The sequence below is a fragment of the Haliotis asinina genome, chromosome 5, assembly GCF_037392515.1.
Source record: "Haliotis asinina isolate JCU_RB_2024 chromosome 5, JCU_Hal_asi_v2, whole genome shotgun sequence".
Lineage (NCBI taxonomy): Eukaryota > Metazoa > Mollusca > Gastropoda > Lepetellida > Haliotidae > Haliotis > Haliotis asinina.
The window spans coordinates 6,840,412-6,863,344 of NC_090284.1; the positions used below are offsets into that span (position 1 = coordinate 6,840,412).

The 22,933-nt window shown below is 37.0% G+C and overlaps 2 protein-coding genes across 6 annotated transcripts in view; one reads left to right on the forward strand and one right to left on the reverse strand.

Moving 5' to 3' along the window:
* LOC137283475 (kinetochore protein Spc24-like) overlaps positions 1-5,309 on the forward strand; it is a 19,935-nt gene extending 14,626 nt beyond the window's left edge. For all 4 annotated transcript variants that reach the window (XM_067814992.1, XM_067814993.1, XM_067814994.1 and 1 more), the window contains exons 4-5: positions 3,041-3,117; positions 4,765-5,309. In XM_067814992.1, the coding sequence (XP_067671093.1) occupies positions 3,041-3,117; positions 4,765-4,871 (184 nt within the window). In that variant the 3' untranslated portion in view covers positions 4,872-5,309. The remainder of the gene's footprint in view (positions 1-3,040; positions 3,118-4,764) is intronic.
* On the reverse strand, positions 5,221-21,236 carry LOC137283470 (splicing factor 1-like). 2 transcript variants are annotated; one of them, XM_067814984.1, is made up of 13 exons: positions 21,068-21,236; positions 18,070-18,243; positions 15,358-15,433; positions 12,388-12,540; positions 11,938-12,058; positions 11,658-11,810; positions 10,133-10,251; positions 9,212-9,316; positions 8,385-8,457; positions 7,842-7,958; positions 7,191-7,443; positions 6,399-6,494; positions 5,221-6,200 (listed from the first exon to the last, which is right to left on the reverse strand). In XM_067814984.1, the coding sequence occupies exons 1-13, from the start codon at positions 21,120-21,122 to the stop codon at positions 5,914-5,916; spliced, it is 1,782 nt and encodes a 593-aa protein (XP_067671085.1). In that variant the 5' UTR covers positions 21,123-21,236; the 3' UTR covers positions 5,221-5,913. The 2 variants fall into 2 exon arrangements, with proteins under 2 accessions (XP_067671085.1, XP_067671086.1); XM_067814985.1 differs by having other exon boundaries at positions 5,221-6,197; positions 21,068-21,215.
* Between the last annotated feature and the right edge of the window lie 1,697 nt (positions 21,237-22,933).

A 22,933-nucleotide genomic window follows, 5' to 3' on the forward strand; every position in this document is an offset into this window, starting at 1 on the left:
GGGGTAATAGAAAGTCTCAAGGACAAGTAAGACAAATCTGACATATCTGTTTTCCTGGGTTTTTCAGGCATCGCATTGTTAGCTATGTGAGGAAAGTTGACCTATACCATAAATTGTAACTTTGTAATGTGAATGATGGATTGCTTGTCAGGGGTTAAAAAATCCCATTACCTGATGCCCGGGACAAGTCACTTTTTATTTCAGGTAATCAGATAATGGTATCTGATTTGGCTACTAGATAATTTCTGCTTATGGTTTCAAACTGCAAACATACTTGGATTTCATTGTATATCTGCTCAAAATGTAGCTATTAATTTTCACGTTGATAATACAGTAGAATTATCTTTTTTGCTATGTATTATTTATCACTTCTCAATAAGTAGTCCACTGAACATTAACTTCAAATACCATGTTGATTTATTTTTTCATAAGTACATTATCCTGATTATGTCATAAAAAACAGGGCAAGTGGAAAATTACTCAGAACAAGTTACTTCCTAAAATTACTTTCTTGCCATGTGGCAAGTGGATTTAAAAAAAATATTTGAAAAACCAGTTTGTATTTTAATTTCATGCCATGACATTTTCTGTTTGTAAATAATAAAGCAATGAATATATTTGTGAAAACAACTTTTTGGGGACTTTGTATTTAAAATGTGTGTGAATTTAGACTTGATCTTGTTAGTATATGGCTGGAATTTTGCCGATGTGACGTAAAACCCAACTCAGTTTGACTCAAGGACAGAAAAAAGGCTTCAGACATTATACTACTGATTGAATATAATACAGATACTGGTTTTCTTTAAAGCTTACATGCAACGTGAAATAGATCTTTGCTGATTCTGTTACCTTTTGGTATGGACTTAAAGTTACAAATTATCAAAAATGCAAATTCAGCTTCTAATTTTGAAAATGACACAAAAACAAATACAAAAAGGGCTTTGTAAATAATCTGTATTTATCATACAATGGGTAGTGTTCTTGGCAGGATAAAGCCAATGGATATTTTCGGTACCCGTTGGGGTCATATACAGTTGCTGATGCAAATTAGAGAGGTCATATGCAAATTTTAGGGACTACTTTTACACTGTAAACAAACATGGTGTCATGCCCATCTGTTGGTGATCGTGTCCAGATTGAGGGCTGTGGTTACGGTACTGTGAGTGCCTTGATGAGAGAAAATTTGTTTGTTTTTTTTTTTGTCATTTTTCAAACTAAGTTAATATTTGTTGAAAACAATACACTCTGAACTTGGAGCTACATGACGTAACGATGTCAAATAAGTGATCAGTAGAAAGCTGTGTCACCAAGCTTGTGATATCACGTATTACTACACACATATTTGTGATGTCATAGATATATGGGCACATCTCAGGAAGTTCAGTTTCATGATCTGTGGGAAGTGAAATCACATTTTTTAAAATTTTAAAGTAAGAATGACATTGTATGATAAATAGGTTATCACACTTGTGTGTTTTGGGATGGTTAATATCCTTCATTGGGAATAAACATTGTATTTTGTGGGCCTTGGCGAGCTAAATACATCATGTTTATTCCCAATGCAGGATATTAACCATCCCAAAACACACGCATGTGATAACCTATATGTATATAAGATTCATTGTTTTTGATGCAGGATATCCTTGTGATATCCTTCAAGTATAAGCTATCACCTTTAAATTGACTGTGGGATCTCCCATCTAGCATAGTTATATGTTTATTAGGCCAGACATGATTCATGTGCATTAAATCAGTTTGACCACATGTGAAGTACAGACAGATTACGATCATCCTTTCTTTAGATGAGTGAAGGATATTTCAACATACACTGAGGCACAATCAAATTGCAAATATAATGTAAGAAAAGATTTTATATAGTGCATAGAATGAGATATGATGTGTTGTTTTTTATAATCTATTTCATGAGATTTGAACCCTATCCACAACTTTGTTCTGTTCGATTACCTCATTCACAATTGTGACTATTTTGGCAAAAGTTACTTATGTTTAACATGCATTTCCAAAGTATCTTAGCACCCAGTTTGATGAGAGCAACTTTTAGAACTTACACATTGCAAGTCTTAAATCATATCCATTTGTCATTTTAAATTGAATCTTCTATTATAATCAAAATGCAAACAAATGGCATGCTAACCAACTACACATCTGACAAGATTCTTATGCCATTAGAAGCTATTTGATTGAACAGGTAAAGGGACAGCACTCTCTCTCGAAATGAATTCCTGCCTTTGGCAAGAAATGTAATCTGAAAACAATGGATGAAATCATGGGAATATCATGGAATAATCTTGGTTTTTTAGTAGCATCAGTGCTATGGCAGCTATCAACATGTGTCTGGATTTGCAGTATCAATACTTGAAGTGTTAAAATGCTAAACAATAGGATTTATTCAATGTTTGATGGGCAGCTGTAAGGGGAGATGGGATGGTGTATTAAAGATATTATTTCATTTAAAAAGACACAGTAATACCGGGGTATATGTTTAATGGTGTAAAAATACCCCAGGACATATACTGTTGTCTGGGCAAAACAAATCATTGACTTTCTTTTCACAAAAATGTGTGAACCCCACCATAACAATCATTCCAAACAAAATCTTCACCAAAAAAATGTACTTTGTCTGCTTTGTATGCTGGGATGTGTTGTAAGTGGAAATGAGTTGAATTTGTCCATAGTGTCAGATACATCTGGCTCGACCTTCATTTTTGTAGTTAACATAGATTGTGGAATAGTTTTGCTTTTCTATAGCACCTCTATGGACACCAGGGTTGTTATATTAGTACATTTGATATGTTACTGTAACATGACACTGTTGAGCTGAGATACTCTTGCACTGTTTTATGTGTAGATGTGTTTGAACGACAGCTGATTCATATAAACATCTCATTCAAGTGACAACATAACCATGTTAATATACTCACATGTGCAGCTCTTCTCGTTTTCAAAGCAAATAGGTTGATGCATTGTTTGTTTTGTTTTTGTGGGGTTCTTTTTGAAAAAAATACTTTTTTGCTTTCAGATATGATGTGAATCTGTACAGCCACATCACGAATATCCGTTGGCGATATGATTGTCAACCCAATGAAGTCATAGGATGTATCCTTATGTGTGAAATTATTTTATGCCAAGTTGTGTCTTAGACGTACACAATTCTCCCTTCATTCTGCAGCAAGATTATTCTACATAGTCTACATACAGGTCCAGGAACTATATTAGGGGTGATATAACCACAGAGGTTCCAGTAAATATGGAAGGTGGCCGAAAACCATTTGGGGATGATCACCCCAAAAGGTATGGATTTTCACCTTTAGAGTAGACTTGTAATGTCTTAGTATCACAGTCTGAACTGAGGCGGCCACATCATTTTGGGTGGCTGATACTGGATATATATTGCTACTATCGCATGCAGTGTGCTTAAAACTTCATCTAGACATAATTATGGGTGATTGGCCTATTGATCACCACTCATGACAGCTACCAGTTCTTTATTATTAGACCCATGAAGGTCCTGGGGTAGAATAGGCCTTCAGCAACCCATGCTTACCATAAAAGGCGACTATGCTTGTCATAAGAGGAGACGAATGGGATCGGGTGGTCAGGCTTGCTGACTTGGTTGACACGTCATCGGTTCCCAATTGTGCAGATCGATGCTCATTTTGTTGGTCACTGGATTGTCTGGTCCAGACTCGATTATTTACAGACCATCGCCATATAGGGGGAATATTGTGGAGTGCGGTGTAAAACTAAACTCACTTACTCTATTGTTATTTCTACAAGTTGATTGAAAGCCGATTTGGACCCTCAACTAAACGATCTTGACACAAATGGCAGACGATAGCAAGCATCGGTAAAGGAGACGGCTTGCTTTGACCACACCCCCTTTATGTGGCCTTCTCATCCTTGCTATCGTCTGCCATTTGTGTCAAGATCGTTTAGTTGAGGGTCAAAACCAGCTCTCAGTCGACTTGTAGAAATAACAAGACACAGTCATCAATATCCTCCAATTTCAGGCTGTCAGGCTTGTTGCCATGGAAACGCCAAAAATATTTTATTCAGAATTCCAAAACTATCGAAAGGCACCAGTACACCTCTAGACCAATCTATGTGTCAAATTTGGTGAAGAAATATTGAACGGTTTTAGGGTTCTGCTATTGAAAAGATAAATAAGCACATTTTAATAACCCCTGCAAAACGTGTTGCTGGGGATAACAGTAAGGAACTGTTAGGTCTCATGGGTGGTGATCGATAGGCCAATCACCCATGAAAATGTTTAGATGGAAGTTTTAATCAGTTGCATGTGACGGTAGTGTAGCGATCGGCAAAGCAGGCGGGTGGGGTACACCGAAGTGTCCAGCCTTGTCCAGATATATTGTACTGTGAAGTGTTTCAAATTGGGTGGGGGGATCTCAAAATTTATATATTTTTTTAAACACATCTTTAATCATCACAATGACACGAGGGCCTGTGGTCAACCCTTGATAATCCACTGTATGATACATTCATACATTTAGCATACAAAGCCAAGACTGCTGTACAACCATAGCAATATTTTGAGCTTAGTGGCAATCACTTGCTGGCTGATTTCTTTCCAACTTTCCTACATTTGTAAATGAAATGATACGATACAAGGCATGATAGTATTGTTACATGTAAATGAAGAATTGCCTCTACTTCATCTTTTGTATAAATTCCAATGTTTCAGTAATGCGACAGAAGCAGCAGTTTTCCTTAACAGCTCATCAGATATGTGTGACAAAAACAGTGTGCGTCCATTTTCATTTGACAGGAACCAGGTGTCAGATTTCTTCACAGTCAACTATTTGTGGGACCTGATGGAGGAAGACTGGTGAAAACACTATGTGAATCACAGACTTGATGAAAACTTTGCTTTCCAAGTACAGCAACATTTCAGTTCATTTTAGTTCAAATAAATGAACCAACATTCGCTTGATAAGTAACTGTACAGAAAGGCCTTTTGCTTCAAGTTATCTTAGCTGACACAAACAGACTGCTTTGAAAGTCTTATCATAGTGGACTGGACTGAACATGTAACTTGTTGAGCCTCTTTGGTTGAAGCATGTTGTATGTTCAGTGACAACTTATAGTTCACACACTGATGTTGAGCCTCTTTGGTTGAAGCATGTTGTATGTTCAGTGACAACTTATAGTTCACACACTGACAAACAATGAACCATACCATCTCATTGATTTCATTTTTATTTCCTGTATTTATTTGTACAAATTCATGGAAGTACTATTTTAGCAATAAAAATGTGGTCAAAATGAAATTATTTCTACACAATATTAACTGAATGAAATGAAATATTTACATTTGGGCATAGCTATGCATGTACATGGTGAACAAGATTAATCCATATCCACTACCAGACTGTACTTCACTAAAGGGATGAGAATGTCATGAAATGCAAACCTGGCACAAAAGTAATATGGAATTATCAGAGGCAGATGTCAACAGCACTTGGAGGAAAAAATTCATTACCTCTAATTAATCACATTTCTACAAAACAAACTGGGACTAGCACAAATGATGATATTTCCTCACCATCAAAGAGGTGCATGTATGTACAAAGAAAACAGCTATACAATAAGGGACATAAACCCATCTTCCCATGTCTTGCAAAAACAAAGGGCTTTAGCAATCACTTTTATTCATTCTTAGGAGGCATTGCACTGCACTGAGAGCAGATTCAGACCGCAAAAGATTAATCTCTTTCTCTACTATAAGCAGCTTTTATTGTGGAATGTACAGTACCTCTTAGCAATTAAGTCTGGATTATTTGAAAAAGAGATGAATTTGATATAGGACCTACTTGAAAACCAACTGGGATGCAGTATACTTCACTTCAAGTGATTCCATTAATTGTGAAAGCCTTAAGATGAAGGGGGTGGTGGCGGCGGAGGTGGTACCAGCATGGGGTTGACACCACCCAGTTGATTAACATCAAAGCCACCAGGTGGGGGTGGAGGAGGAGGTACAGGGTTGTAACTCTGACTAACTGGTGGTGGTGGCGGAGCTACACCACTGGGCATTGGGGGTTGGACAGGAGGGGGAGGGGCCTGCTGTTGCCATGGAGGCAAATTCGATGGTGGAGGTGGTGCCGTTGTTTGTGTCTGCCAATGAGCTGTTGTAGATGGTGGTGGCGGAGGAACTGGTCCTGCTGAACATACCAAAATATTATGTTACAAGAAAACTATAATGGTAGACAAATTGTTTTCAAACAAGTATATTTCAGTCAAAAGTCGATTTCAAATTCCATTAATCTTTGGAAAGGCAAGACTATGTCATCTTCATCAACTACCAAACTTCAGTAAATCTATCCCATGAGAAATGATCCAGGTTCATTGTAAGGGCAAACCTTGTGAGTACTGCAGCCAGGGTGTGGAGGTATGCTGGTTGTTTGGTGGAGGTGGTGGCGGCTGATTCAGCAGTGAAGGAGGGGGAGGGGGAACACCTAGAACAAAAACAAGCACTTATGTGAACATAATAAATGCAAGCGAAACATGCACACCACAATTCTTGCAACGTAAAGCAGTCAAGGCAAATACTGGATTTGAACCTACAATCAGATGATCTTAGAGTGAGTTTAGTTTTACACTGCACTGAGCAATATTCCAGCTATATGGCAATGGTCTGTAAATAATCGAGTCTGGACCAGACAATCCAGTGATCAACAACATGAGCATCAATCTGCACAATTGGGAACCGATGACATGTGTCAACCAAGTCAGCGAGCCTAAAAGCTGATCCCGTTAGTTGCCTCTTACAAGCACAGTCATCTTTTAAGGCAAGCATGGGTTGCTGAAGGCCTATTTTAACCCGGGACCTTCAACAAGAACGCATGGTCATCAATTTACCCTTCCACAGTGTTCCATTCCTATTTTGGTAACAATTCATTCTTCCTACTAAAAGTGATACGCAAGTTTTTAAATGAGAGGATTATTGCAGTGTTCACGAAAAGTGTCTGACCCTCTGACAAATCCGGCATTAAATCCAAGCAGTCAAGTACCTCATTAAAGTAACTGTTGGTCTTGTGTGGTGGTTAGCCATACATATATGAACACATTTCAGTAGTTATTGTTATCATCAGAGTAATCCTAAGCTCCAATTAGTTGTCTCTCATATGCATTATTAAAATGTTACAACTTACCTATCGATGTTGTCACTCCAGACTGTGCAGAACTGTTAGGCTGTTGCCATGGTGCTAGAGAAGGAGCTGTGGTGAACTGTTGCGGGGGAGGAACGCCAGGGGGTATACCTGTGTTTATCACACCATGCTGTTGCATTTGAGAAGAGTTGCTCACCTGAGGCACTCCTCCACGATGTTGCTGTGGGTTTTGGAAGGCGGGTGGCCCTATGCTAGGTTTGCTACTAGCATTCTGAGGCCATGGAGGATTGATTGCCTAAAGCAAAGAGTTGAAACCACCTATAGTATCTGTATATTAGCTAGTCATCCAATAACAAATAAAATACAAGTCAGATATATTTTGGCTACAGATTACTGCATTGTTGCTATGAATTTGTGTACTTGCATTTATATTAGATGTACAGACATGGCCAAATGATGATCTAAATATCTCAGCATTTCTTGGACAATTCATCATGAAGTACTATCTGCACAAGACTAAATAAAATGTCAAAAAAATGAGTATGTTCAGTATGATACTGTTCATCATCAATTTGTGTTTCATAAATGAAAGGATTTTAACTTTGCTGAAATCATACCAAAATTTAAGATGTGAACAGCTAACAGATGGCTTCGTTGCACTGAAATGAAATATACTTGGTCAATATGGCATACCATAGGATTTGGTGGTGGTTGATTGAAGTTAGAGTGTCTGGGTTGATTGAAAACGTGAGCTGGCCTCTCTACTTTAGGTGGAGGACCTTCTCCTAACTCGGCCATCAGAGACATATACTGAAACACAACAAAAAATATCAGAACATCTTCCACACAATACATCATGTCAACTATCATTCATTTAGTATTGGTTCCAGCATTGGTTCCACAAGGCAGCCAGCTTACTCGACCTAAACCATTATTTTACATAATCATTTTCTATAATGATAGAAAAGAATACGTATTTACACAAAATATATGCATAAAGTGAATATAGTACATGCAAATTCTAGTGTCACCATCATGAAGATCTGGGTTAGAGTTAGTCTTCAGTAACCCATGCTTGTATTAACAGACAAATGACTAATGGGATCGATTCAATGACTAATACACTGGGGCATGGACTGTCTGGTCTAGACTTGTCTATTTAAAGGAATATACTGGAATATTGCTGAGTGTAGCGTTAACAACCAACAAACCAACCCTACAATACAGTACTCATACCTCGCTGTCCATTTTGGCTTTATCAGCTTGTGACTGAATGGGAGTCTGCTGCATTCTGAAACTATCTCCGGGCCTGAAACATACAATGACTATGCATTAACATCCAATAATGCAATAACATGTTTTTCTCTAGATGGTAGTTTGCTCGTTTTCTCACTGCAAATAATTAAATTTGGAAATAACTGCAAGGTTTAATGGACCTTCATAACATTTCACAAAAAATGGTAACAGCAGATGGTTTCGCTTGGGGTGATAGTAATTCAGTATTAAAAAGAAGGCAATGTTTAAATAAAGTAAATGTGCAACATTTTGGAAAATTAATCTTAGAATCACAAATAAAGTGCGCATAGATTTTGGCCACACTATACATATTGAACATTAGAAAGCTTCTGAACATTTTTCAGTTCCTGAAATTCATATGTATATTAATTAAGAATGTAATGCAAATCTAGGTAAAAAAGGGTTTCCTTTAATCAACCTATTAATAAGTAAAATACTAGTCCTTTTTGAAACAGCTAAACAGTTAGTTACCATGATAAGCTGGAAACCTACATAATTTCAATATGGATATATCCACTGATATTTGGCGTAGACATATGCTTTAATATCAGCCAATGTCTTTCAGAGGTTTTTAGATGTTTGAGCAGTTAGGAAGGAAAACTATATATGGATAAACAGCCTATTACAATTCATCCATATATTCTTATACTTCCGTCTTGAAATCAGACACTGAGAAAACCCTGCAACATATTACTGATATATCACTTCAATGCTTCCAGGTCAACTACGCAGCAGCACACATGAACAGTATCAATAAAAAGACTTACTTTTTCTCTTTACAATCTTGTGCAATGTGACCTGTGCCCCCACACACTGTACAAATGATTGTGTTTGTGATGATTGTCTGTGCCTGTTGTAACTGTTTCAGTTTCCTATAATACAAGAAGATTAGTCATTTCATTATTCATGGACAGGAAATATTACACAAAAGACATAAAAAGTGAGGAATCAGCTGTTCTATTATTAAGTGTAATCATATTGATAAATCACAGTTTAATATGGACGTCAAATTTAGGAATATCATACACAACATAGATGTGTAGTTCTAATTATGTCGCAAGAAAATATGTTTTTCATAATATGGAACTATGGAAGAGATAGAGACGGTTAGCTTTCAAACACTTTCTGTGATTTGGATGGAGAACTTTGACAATGGGCCATTTTCAGCATTATTAGCCATTTTCTGAATTTAGAATGGGTCACCACCCTTGTATCAATAATAAATTTCCATATTTTATTGCTGTAATTTTTTATTCTAATGTGCAAAATGGCAATATGGCCCTTGCCTTTCCCAATCCCCAACTTTTCAGCTCCACTTTTCACCACCTAATTTTAGACATTTTGATGTTGACTCATGAAAACCCAACAGAATATAAATATTCCTTTGAAGGTAAAACCTTTTTCTTGCACATGTGACAACACTCAGAAACAGGAAGTATGAAAAAAATAAACATATGGTGCTGCTGTATTTTGGGAACATATAGTCATACTTCATTTTTGAGATCTGAAGTCAGATATACTGGTTTGATTGATAATATATTTTAAGCCTTGATCTTTGCCTAATTACCATGCAGAGAGGTATTGTATCGAAATAAAGACCGGTCTATAATTAACTTGGAAAAGACAAAACATCTAATATTTCAGGTCTTTTTCATAATTATAATTCTCATCCATTTTCATTTACTTACGCCAATCCATCATTCTCCCTCAATGTTCCATTGAGTAGGGCTAACTCCCTTAACTGCTGCCTTCTGAGATCATTTTGCCCTTCAGGGACTTCAATACCTTGTCGTATAATCTCCTTGATCTGGAAATAATTCACATTTACATGTTCCTCATAAATCTTAGGATACTGAGATAGCCCCATCAACACTGATTCACATTATCATACACCATTATCAATATTCAGCAGGCGGCCTGTAAATAATCAACTCTGGATCACACAATCCAGTGATCAACAGCATGAGCTTCGATCTGCGCCACTGGAACTGATGACATGTGTCACCTAAGTGGACCAATCCTGTTTGTCGCTTCTGCGGACAAGCACATTCTAAACTGGACCTTCACGGGCGTAAGAGAGTTTGATCACAAGGACTGACACACTGGCTTCAAGTTGATTCAGTCAATACTTTTCAATTTTCAACTGTGACAATAATTAAGGTAGAGAGATTATTTTATGTTAAGCTGCCTACAACACCTGACTATTTCATGCAGTAAGACAGTAACAGATGACAGTGTCTATTTTAGAACTGAAAATCTAGGGGGAATTTGTCGCCCCCTTACAAATAAAGGAGGGGAGATTTTGAAAATTTAGGGGGGAATACCTGTATTACCGTCTTTCAAAATAGTGTGAATGTACGAAAGTTATTGCAACTACCACCAATGAAACTATTGCTCATTTTATTTTGGCTACAATAGTCACATATCATAGCACCAAGCTCATTTTGAGAGGGCCATGGCCATTTTTTCAACCATTTTTTTTCTCAAAACCACCTGGTTTGGCTTTTTTTTCAAGAGTCGGATGGACCGGGGTCAGTCTCAGGGTTTTGCTCGTCTTTCCATTCACACGTCTCCTTAACAGACGTATCGGTCTGGGGAGACATGGCGGACACTGTTGCTTTCTCAGTGGTATTTTGTGCAAAAAAGTCAGTTATTTTCATTCTTTTGAGTGGCATTATTCACGCCAAATTACCACAAACCGTTGCAAATAAAAATTTCGTATTCATTTGTTGTCTGCAACTTCAAGTGATAATATTGTCTGATTTTGAAAACGAAGCTAAAACGAACTGATGTTCTAAAAAGATCAACGAAATTGTGGTTTGCAAGCGCTGTACACAAGCACTATGTTCAGAGTTCATAGTCTAACGATGTCAATTAATTAATCAAATCATAACTTCATCGAAATATGTTTTCTATTTTCATACTGATATGAATGGAATTTAGTTTCCCCAGTGCCGATAGTGGTTTTAACCAAGGGAGGTTACTCTGTTATGTTTACATGTTGTCACTCGAACTTGACTCTGCGACCGAATCGATTTAAAAAGTCATTCCTTGTCAATATAAAGCTTTTTTCGTATGTTTTTTGAAAGGCAGTTAGGGAGCAAATTACTATGCGCGACAGTTCACGCTGTTGTTTTCATGAGGCGCCATTTGATCATTATTAGCGTGAATCGCGCAATCACGTGTCCTAGAATAGACACTGGATGATACTACCTTCTCAACAGCAGTCTGCACATTCTCCGGGTTGTTAGCTGTGACATACGCATGAAGAGGTTCATCTTCTCCCGGCAGTGGCTGCCCATCTTTCCGACCAATCTTACCCTCCTTTACTGATCCTTTGCCTCTTATAATGATCTTTGCACCAGTCTGCAAAAGAATAAACCACAATCATACTGAAAGATTCAATATTAGTAAACTCAAAACACAATACAAGAAAGTGATGATAAATTAATAACAAGATTAAGAGTACTGACAGATTTTTATATCCACTTACATCTTTTTCCAAGTTTTTCAGAGTATTTCCTCTGGGGCCTATCAGCAAACCAACAAAGTTGATATCTGGATGCTCCTCCTGTGGTATCATCACCTTGTCACTGACCCGCACCACTGGAGGTCTAAAATAATAAATCTCATAAGCTGGAGACAACACAAGCTGTCCTTAAGCAAAGAAGCATTTCTTTGATTCGGGAGAAGACGATTGTGTAATTATTACCAGATAAAGAAATATAACTTCCTGCCTACAGCCATGGAGATTGAGAAGTTTAAATAACCAGAAAACAATTATGGACTGTCTTGATAGTAATTGTTATTGCCATGACAATCAAGATTAAGAAAGAAATAACGACTGTATTTTATAAATTATCTGCAAGTATAACATTTTCATACATTTCATGTAATAGCTGAAATGTCAGAAAATCGTGTTATTTTGCTTTTATTCTATTACTTGTAATCTGGTGGTGGTTTGTAGTCTGTATTCAACTGCAGTGCCTCCTGCACGAGTTTATGCCTATCCTCTTCAAGACGTTTCCGTGTCCGGTACTCCCTCGTGTTCAGCCTCTTCCCCTCATTGTTGTAAATCGGTTCCGGGGAAGGAGATCTGCAGACAACAAGCATGTAATAAAAACATAGAAAAGGAACCCAACCACAACTGGCATGACAGACTCCTAGCGGCAGGGCTATTGAGGAACGGTACTATATGGGGCATGGACAGATGGGACTGAGGTACAGGAAGGGACAGAACCCAGTACGAAGAATGCTCACATTACATGCTATGATGTACCCTGATAACAGAAGAAAGGAACAGCGACAGATACAGAGGATTTTCTGCACGCAAACCTGAAGCTAGGCATAACTGTTAGGCATTATATTTAACAAAATTTACTTCATAACCATGCATGTGAGAAGTTAAGTTAGAGTATGTTTCACAAATCTGTAGATGATTGGAAGTAGGAAACTTTTCATACATTCTAAACATTCAATATTTCAATTCACTGAAATATTCAGACTTAACGATTAAAAAGAAAGAAAAATAAGGGGTAACATTTAAAAGAAACTCTGTTCTTATGATCTGAATGGTTCTGATGATTATTTCTTGACCTTTCACGCACTGAATGATTGAACAAATCTCCTACATGTAACAAGCTCCATCGTTCACTAGAAGGACAAAGAGTACCTCTTGAACTGAATGATGCCATTCCTACCCAAGTGCCTGACCATTCATGTTTAGTCTGCAGTTTATTTTGTCCAACACAACAACTGTAATCTTAATTATATAACTTTGCAACAGAAAGTGCAGGAAAGGACTGGGGATTATTCACTTTTTTCCTCCAAGTACAAATGTTATTACTCACCAAAAACCAAAGACATTTTAATTTGCAGCGAGCCAAAAACACATATGGCAGGACATCTTGGATTTTGAGAACAAAGAAGTTGATGTGTATTCAGGGTGAATATTTTCTGTTAGTTCAATGTAGTTAAGTGCTACATGCAAATTCATACTCGGAGAAAAATAATTACTAAATACAGAAAGGTGAAATATCAAAGTGCACTGGGAAGAGAACATGCACTCTAAACCCACCACAGCTTGGCAGTAACTTTGGTCTGTCATGCGCCAGTGAGGATGGGACTAACAGAAAATCAAGGATGACAATACTTTCAAACATGTGCATTTTGATAAATAATTCTGTTAATTGGCTGTCAATGTGACTGTTGTCAAGAGAAAGGCAATTAAGACTTGAAAGCAGGCAACTATATTATGACTTCCTCTGTCGCTGGAAAAGATCTTGAGTCATTTATCAAGAGAGTATAGTCATTATTTCACAAATCTAATTTCAATTATCACTCATGCATAGTTGTTTTAAAAGAAAAGTCAATTATCAATGGGAGAAAAGTTCAGATTAGTTACAAATGCTATAGAATAGCAATAATGGTCATGTGTGAGATGTTCACAACTGACTCCACAGTGAGAGCCCTAAAGATTTGGATAACAAATTTGACATTATAAATTTCATGAACAGGCCAGTTCTGATGATACTTATTATCAAGTCAGCACTTTTGAGATGGGAAAGGAATCCTCAAATTTGTTACAGTTTTGGTGATAATTTTAGAAACCTGACATTTTATCAACATCAAACAGTTTCAGTGAATCAGAATGATAGCATAAGTATAACTTTACTTCAAAGAATATTCTAGCCAACATATTGCAATACAAGAACATGCAAACAAATATGCGACATATTGATTTTGTGGAGGATATTCTAGCATTTACTTCTAATGCAAGTCTTTTAGATTTAATCTACATGCAGTTTGTTTGTAGCATTGGTTGTAGCAAAAATTTCAGAGAAATCTCCCCTTTCTATATACTGTATACTGCAGTGTTTTGATAAGTTTCAACATTTAATGTTCTTAAAAACAGTAACCAAATAATACTGATATAGATATATGGCAGATAATATATTATCAAATTATGCTCTGCTTAGTTGTGATGCAACTTGAGGTTAGACTCATTAATAAATTCTTAATGAAGAAAGGGTTACATAAATTGCAGGTTCTGTTAAAACATTTAATGCACAAGAGTAGTAGATACAACCATTACCAGTTGCGATGGTCCCACCTTGTTGAAATGTTTCATTGGCACAAACACGCATGACTGATCCTTCATTGCTTGTCAAGTTCACTTGCTCATTTTAACTCTTAAATCTTTGATGAAATTCACTTTCCATATTACAAATGACACAAAATGTTTCATGGGCCTTGGAAGTACATTTGATAAAATAAAACTGGAACTGACTATGAATAATGAATAAAAGGCATCATTCCTTCAACCAAAACAAGGCTAGTTAAAATGGTCCCTTTGAATGAAACAGAGTTAAAACATAACAAGTCTGTCAAAAATAACCACTGAATACTAATGAATGATAGTGAAAGTACCGTGCAGATGTTTTGTGAAGAATCATCTCATGTAACTTGTGTTTTGACAAAGCTTTGCCATTTCAGTTTGATCTACCAGATCATAATTTCATATTCTGCTCCCACACTTCAAAACTTCAATGAATCGAGAATCTACATCATTTATCAATATCATTTTCTACGCTTACCAAATAATGAAATCTACTGACTGTTTATCCTTTCCAAACATCACAAATACCTAAAGCTGAAAATTTTGTCATTACTTGGTAATCTGGAAAAATAGTCAAATACATTTCAGGTGTAACAAGTCACATTTTAACAAAATGAAGAAAAGAAAGACTGAATTATGAATATCAGTAAAATAAAAGTAAATATTAGCCAATAGAAACGTAACGAGAGACAATCTAAGAATTATTCTAGCAATGTTTGTGCCAATCTCCCATGCTCAGGCAGCCGCTGTTGACAAAATCAGATGACATTTAGGATTAACCCTCCGGCGTCAAACCTTTGTTCTGGATTTGGTGGAATGCCAAGGTCCCCAGTGCGCAGCTTACGACTTATTTCTTCAATCTGTAGGTGCACTGTAATACAAGTGGTTAAAATAGCAGCATTTGTTCATTAACACATACAAAAGTAACTGTCGAGAACCATTCTGGACTGTCCTTTCAAGACTTTCTGCTAATTTGAGATTGAATTTTTCATCACAGATTCCTAAAGAAAAAGCGACGAGATGATAACGTGTCACGGTCACTTTCAGCAGCATCTTACAATGTTTACCTAATCAAGGGAAAACACTGAAACTAGTTTCAAAATCACACTGCAGCCCCCACATGCTGAAAAGTTAAAATACACTAGATTCTTTCATAGTTCAATTCTACATTTAATGTCATGACACGTCAAATGCAGCAACATTAAAGAATTGCGGGTTCAAAATTCTTTTGAGTCTGTTGAGTAATGTATTTGAATGTATATTTAACAATGCTCTAATCACTTTGTAGCAGGTAGAATGAACTATCTATTTATACAAGAATGAGTGAATGAGTGTTTTTCATGCTGCTCTTAGCAATATTCTAGTGAAGTCATACTAGGGGACACTAAAAATTGGCTTCATATGTTGTACTCCTGTGGGGAATTGAACCTAGGTTTTCAATGTGATAAGCCAATGCTTTAAGCACTAGGTTACCACACTTCCCCTGTTTATACACGAAAACACTTATATATACACCAGAAGAGTTCATGAAGATGCATGGTAGGGTTCTAAAATTGACAAAACATTAGCAAAACTTGGAACTATTTCACACTGGATTTGCTTCTCTTTGGTTTAGGTAACAGCAAGGAGGAAAATGACCAATGGTGTAGGATTTTCAGCGATACGTTATTCCTTCCTGCAACAATGACTGAACCATAAAGAGGGTTTACCCCTATAGTATTGATATTGCAAATGTTGAGAACAATACAACACCATAAAAGTGAGATAGAATAAATAAAACATTCAAGAAATGATTTTTTGACACTGAAAATTGTGTTTTTTGCAAAGAACATGTCAAGAAGTTTTTGACCTAAAAGAACTGAACTAAACAGTAAAAACTAAATATTTACAAATATGTCTGTTTTGATAAATTTTTTAGTTGATTTTCTTAAAACATTAGTTTGCTAACAGAAATACTTGGCATTGACAAAGAGTGTGACAGAATCACAACTGATTTTGTTGAGATATCTAACAACATAAAATGATTAAAGTCAACACTGCAGTAGGACCTACTTCCATGAAGACTTATTCCATGCCTAAACACGAGTGACTAGTCCAGAATGGTGAAATTTACACCAAACTATTTAGAATCTTGCAATAGCGGGGCCTGAAAATTAAATAATTATTTTCAGGTAGCCTTACCTTTCCTTCTGAAATATTTGGTCAATGAATTCAAAACACTATGAATATTGTATGGGAGTACTTTTGTGAAAACATAATATTATATTATCCTGTGGGCAAGAAAGGTATTTAGCCATCAAGATTGTCATGTACATGAAAAAACAATGGTGGGTAAAAACATTTTCAGCATGAAAATAATGAAGATATTTATTCGATTTAGTTTGGTGTCTTTTTAACTGTAAACATGGTAAATAGTAACGTGATATAGATATGTGACGATGAGTTTCTCATTGCTATCATCAAACTCACTTCTTTTATTTTGAACATGTTGAAATAATGAGTGAGTTTAGCTTCATGCTGCTTTTAGTAATTATTCCAGCTATAACAAAGAGGGGGACATCAGAAAATGGGCTTCACACATTGTACCCATGTGGGGAATCGAACCCGGGTCTTCAGAGTGACGAGCAAACACTTTAACCACTAGGCTACCGCACCGCCCCTACATGTTGAAATAAATTATACTTGATCAAACACAGAACAAAGTATAAATCCTATGAACATATTTTTCACCTTTCTCTCAGAAATATGGTGCAGATGATCCCTAATATGTCAAATGCACTACAAATTTACAGTGATCAATAGATGCTTCAATCTGTTCCAATCTATGAAGATGTGGGTTAGAATTGGTCTTCAGCAAACGACCGTCATTGGAGACAAGAAGTGGGATTGGGTGGTCAGGCTGTATGGTTGACACATGTCATTAATACTGTACCCAGTAGGCGGATGTTGTTAATCATTGGATTGTCTGGTCCATTGTTAAACACCAAACCAATCCAATCTGTTCTTAAAATCACACAGGTTCACAAGCCAAACATTGTTTCTTTCTTTTTCAGTAGATTGTGACATGTCAATTTAAGATCTAATGCTAGCAGAGGATACTAATCTCACTGTCCTGTACTATTGGTTGAAGTCTTTCCTTAATAGACATGCTAGTAGAGCGTATGAAAATACACAACACACAAAAAGGCTAAGTTAAATCCAGAGCATATCATTCATCAAGCATTGAAATGCGTTCATTTGACTCACAATACAATAATTGCTTCAACTCATTTCACTATCATATACATCATGACAAAACAAAAGCAACCTGTTGATTGCCATTTATTCACACAGTACAAAAAAAAATGTCATTCAAGCAATGTCCTTCAATATCTTCATTGTTACCAAACCAGCTTTTGCATCTGAAACTTAAACTCACTGTTTACATTAAAGTGCATTTCTATCAAGATAAACTTTGTAATAACTGAGGATTGTTCATGACTGAAAGTGTTTTGACCCAATTCTTACCCAAGTATTGTCGTTCTTGCTCTGCAGTGAGATCAGGTGGAATGTATGTTGGCATTCCTGGAATAACAGTCTTGTCATCAATCTCAGTATTCCATCGACTTCGTCTCTTCTTCTTCCTTTCTTCTGCCTTGCTAGCACTGTTGCCTACATTTGTATTGGTTCCTGCACCCCAACCTAAGAGAGAAAAAAAAAAAGCTAACGCAATGAGTGGACTCCTGGACCATTTAGGCACCATATCTCGCTGGCTGAAAGGGAGATGGAGACTAGTTGGAGGTAAACAATTTAACAATGGTGTCTAATCTAGCAGGTGTTTGATAAAAAAAGTTCTGACCACATAATGTTACTTGCTGGCAATCTCTCTCATTTTAGTGTTATTCTGAGTACATATACATCAAATGATCAAAGAAAAACTAAACAGCTCTTCTCAGATTTCCTTAGTTTAACAACAACATCATCTATAGGAAATGATTTGCAAAACTGGTTTGATGTATGTATTTGAAGCACTATTCGAAACAAGTTAAAGACCACCCCATGTCTTCAAATGCATAAATTCATTCGTCATGGATGTTTGGGTACTACATAACACAATGTTCCAATGTAGCAAGCAACAGCATAACTATTTATATTTATCAATAATACTGAGATATAACAGCAAAAATTAAAAGCACCTCATTTAAGCTATGTGAATTTCTTCTAACTCAATCTCGCTATGTATACTCATAAAGAATACTAGGTTTTGAAAACTCTAGCACTGATGACATGTCTTACTGAAACCCCTGCATGATCAATTAAAACAATCAAAAAGTTCAAAACGTTAATATTCCAGGTACACCTGTTACTATATTACACTGAATCCTTATGTTTTGTGACATCATGATTGACATCTTCAAAGGAAAAATGTGATAAAGGGAATTTGTAGATAGCCTGCTTTTCTTGTTCGAAATACATGTAATATGGATTTTAAACTTTCACCAAGAACATCCTGTACAAGAGCTTTCAGATACAAATGTCAGCGATTGATACACAAACAAGTAAGGCAACAATATCCCTGTGGCATTCTTGTTATGACAGCACAGGTAATTAGTTTGATTTGGAAGTGTCCATAGATCAAAGATTATTTATGATGTGTGGCCAAAGGCAAGGCATTCAACGTTTTGATTTCTGTGATGGCACTTCTGTGATTATGACTTTGATTTGTAGTTTAACACAGGGGTAAACTGCACTTTACGGGTCCCCGGAAGTGTACGTGACGGACATGCGCAGAAGCCATATTTACATCGAAGCGAGCACTAAGCGAGCACTAGCCATTTTTTGTTTACTCCGGCGAGTAACTGCCGCTGTTTTATGGCCTTGTTTGACCTATTAAATTACCTATGGGTTATAATCGAGAATCAGCTCAAGACCTTCATTCCTCAACATTATTTTAGGGTCAGTATTATGTCATGGTATTGTCAATTGCAGTGTTTATTCATTTTTTAAGATCACGATACAATTTCCCAGTGCAAACCGAATGTATGATTTTTTTTATTTTGGGGGGGGGGGCAGGTGCCCCCCTACATTATTTTTACATATTACTTAGCATTTCTTTTTTATTCCTAATAAACAAAAAGAGGTAAGTTTATTTGATGTCTAATATCAAAACGCTTCACTTACATTACAAGAACAAGCCTCCGCTTGCATTAAATTCATCCGAATCCTGAACACCATTTTCTTTATTTTCAATTTCAATCATTTTAAAGTATGCATGGTTTTTTGGGGGGGTCAAACGCACGGCGGATAAACGCAAGAAATGTTAGAAAAGGATCATCAAAACAACGTTAATATTTTTACCTCAAGATGAACTATCAAACAATCCTTTAGCAGTTCCATACCTGGGCAGGGACGCTTTCACCACTCTCCACGTACTCTCAGTTTTATTTGTGCACACACCATTCTCTGCATTCACAAATTCCTTACTATGATTTACTGTCGCATGCACATATCCCATCTCATTCAAGTTGTGGCATTCCTAGTAACCCACTACCTTATTTGGAACATTCGACATGTGCGTCCACATTTGACCAATCAGAGAAAAGGAACGTCATGAGGATTTCCCTTTGATTACTAACGATTGGATTAATGTTTTGGAGGATTACTAAAATTCGTGTTTAAAACTCTCGTCTTTCAGACGAAGTTTTAAACTAAACTTTTGCCAGTAAACACGAAAATGACCTCTAATTTCGTCTAAAATGCCTCCTAACGGAGATCAGCCCGCTCTCGCGTGCTTTCTTTTATATATGACGCGCTGTGCGCGTCGCTTACTGCCAAAGGCAGTAAGCTCGCGCCAAAGGCGCATACACGTTACTATAGAATACATTCTACTTCCGGGTGACTGCCGAAGGCAGGGATCCGTAAACTGCAGGTGTCCCTAACACAGCACTCGGGAAGATTACAGCTATATTGTATGGGTCTGTCAATAATTGAACTTAGAGCAGAAAATCAAGTGATCAACAACATGAGCATCAATGTACACATTTGGCATATGACGACGTGTGTCAGCAAAGTCAGTGAGCCTGTGGCTAGACAGCATTCTCTGAATATACAATTTAAATTGTAACCAATAAACCCATTTCTTTTGAAAAGGAGCTCAAAGTGGAGATCCTGAACCTAGGGAAATGAACTTGCTTCATTTTGGGCACGAGCTCTGCAGGGACTGCGTGAAGGCTACGCAGCTGGGAAAATAATATGGCTCGGGGACTGACAGACTACATGGTAACAAAATAGGTCAACATCTACATTGTGGGCAATAGCTTAATGCATCAAGTGGTCCTATATGACTGTGAACAATACGCACAAGAATGTGTAGTGGGATCACTTGGACCAGATTCAGATTCTTGACAAGGTGCCATTTGGCCCACTGGCACAGTTTCTACACTACACACAACTAAGCCCAAATTCTCGAACAGTGTTTTTTAATGTCAACAGACTCATATAAAAGTAGGTCTAGTAAATTGTTTACCAGAGACATTGTCTCCTCCTTCAAAAGGTCTTTTCAAAGGATTCGGTGTAAACATTATCGACGTGATTCTCTGTTGACGAAACACCGCACAGCGGCAAAACGTTCTCCACGAGTTACACAATGGCCGCCGGAAGTTGCCTGCTCGAGTCGCCTCGTTATGAGTTGTAGACGCTATGAGCTGTTTCCGAAAAGTCAACAAAACATTATCTCTCTTTCTAATGAGTATTTCGTTCGAAAATTAACAAATTTCAAACCTTTAAGCCACGAGCAAATTAGTGATAGGGGGGAAGGAAAAATAGTTCAGAATCCTTTATGAAAATGTAAACATTGGTTTTAGGTGCTTTAGTTAGCTTCCATGTTTCACTGATATACTTTGTTGTTTGAGTACGTGTAGCAACACTGGGCATGCATTTTAAAGAATAATCTTTTCGATCCTGAGATATATTCATGACATTTCTTGCAACGTCTTTGTCTTGGACGTTGTGTCGAGGGTTTGGGGAATATAGAAATCAATGGGGAACTACGTCGAACCTAAAGCAATTGTAAAACGATAACGAAATACGACAAAATACAAAAGACATACAGCGAAGAACCTCTTAATTACTGCTTCATAAGCGTTCGTCTGTCATCGTAACAGAAAGAATGTCTGGCATTGCTACTGCACCTCTGGATCCACCTATATCAAAGTTTAGACTCACTAGATCTACTGCAAGATGTAGTCACTTAAATACTCCCGTCAAATGTTCTAAACTAGATTTTACCCGTGAAGGTCCCGGGGTAGAATAGGCCTTCAGCAACCCATGCTTGCCATAAAAGACGACTATGCTTGTCGTAAGAGGCGACTAACGGGATTGGGTGGTCAGTCTTGCTGACTTGGTTGGCACGTCATCGGTTCCCAATTGCGGTGATCAATGCTCATGTTGTTGATGACTGGATTGTCTGGTCCAGACTCGATTATTTACAGACCGCCGCCATATAGCTGGAATATTGCTGAGTGCAGCGTAAAACTAAACTCACTCACTCACTCACTCTAAACTAGATTTTGCAAAATATTCCATATTGTTTAAAGGAACTGTCAGTACATGTACTGATGTGTTGTAAAACAAACTCGTAACGTTGAAAAGAGTATTGTCATGGGTTCAATATGTGATAAAACCCATTGAAAATTGGCGAATTCTTAAAAAAGGTTTACACCAAAACGCGTGTATCTGTAAAAGAAAGTAGCAAATTTGATAATGCACTTAGTCAGAAGAAAAGGTTATAGCATATTCAGTCAGAAAATTCAGGTGATAAATGATTTTGATGCAGTTCCTCGGCCTACTCAAAAAGATATTGCACTTAAAATATTAAGACATTTTGCGTAAGCGTCAAGTGTATGAGCTAAATTTGAAGAAAACATCAATTTTAAAACAAAACGTGTTAATGAAAACAGTAAATTTGACAAAATTAGCACACTGACGAATGATTGGTGTTTGACTGCTTGCAGTAAAACATAGCAATTTTGGCCATACTGTGGCCACATGATGACTATCAACACGTTGTCCAACTGTATTTTACGGCACATGGAATATCATACCCAGGCTGTGAAGGGAAAAGGTCGCGAAACCGGCACGCTCGTTATATCGGCATATTTTGCCGGTTTAAAGGGCTTCCACTGTAATGAGTTACACTACTATACGTAGATCCTAAAGAGGTTCAGAACAGAAACAGAACTTGAATCATTCCAGTTCAGTCCCTGACTGTATTCGTTTGTTTTGATAGACGAGAGAAGGCCTTATTATCATACAAACGTTTCAACTACCTTTCATCAGACAGATATGCAAGTACTAAATATATATACTTGCACATAAACTGCTCACCTTACAT

Coding starts and splice junctions, on each gene's coding strand:
- LOC137283470 (XM_067814984.1), bottom strand. CDS start 21,122: ATGTTTACACCGAATCCTTTGAAAAGACCTTTTGAAGGAGGAGACAAT. Junction 18,244..21,067: donor AGGAGGAGACAATGTCTCTG/GTAAACAATTTA, acceptor TTTCTCTCTTAG/GTTGGGGTGCAGGAACCAAT. Junction 12,059..12,387: donor AAACCACCACCAGATTACAA/GTAATAGAATAA, acceptor TTATTATTTTAG/ACCTCCAGTGGTGCGGGTCA.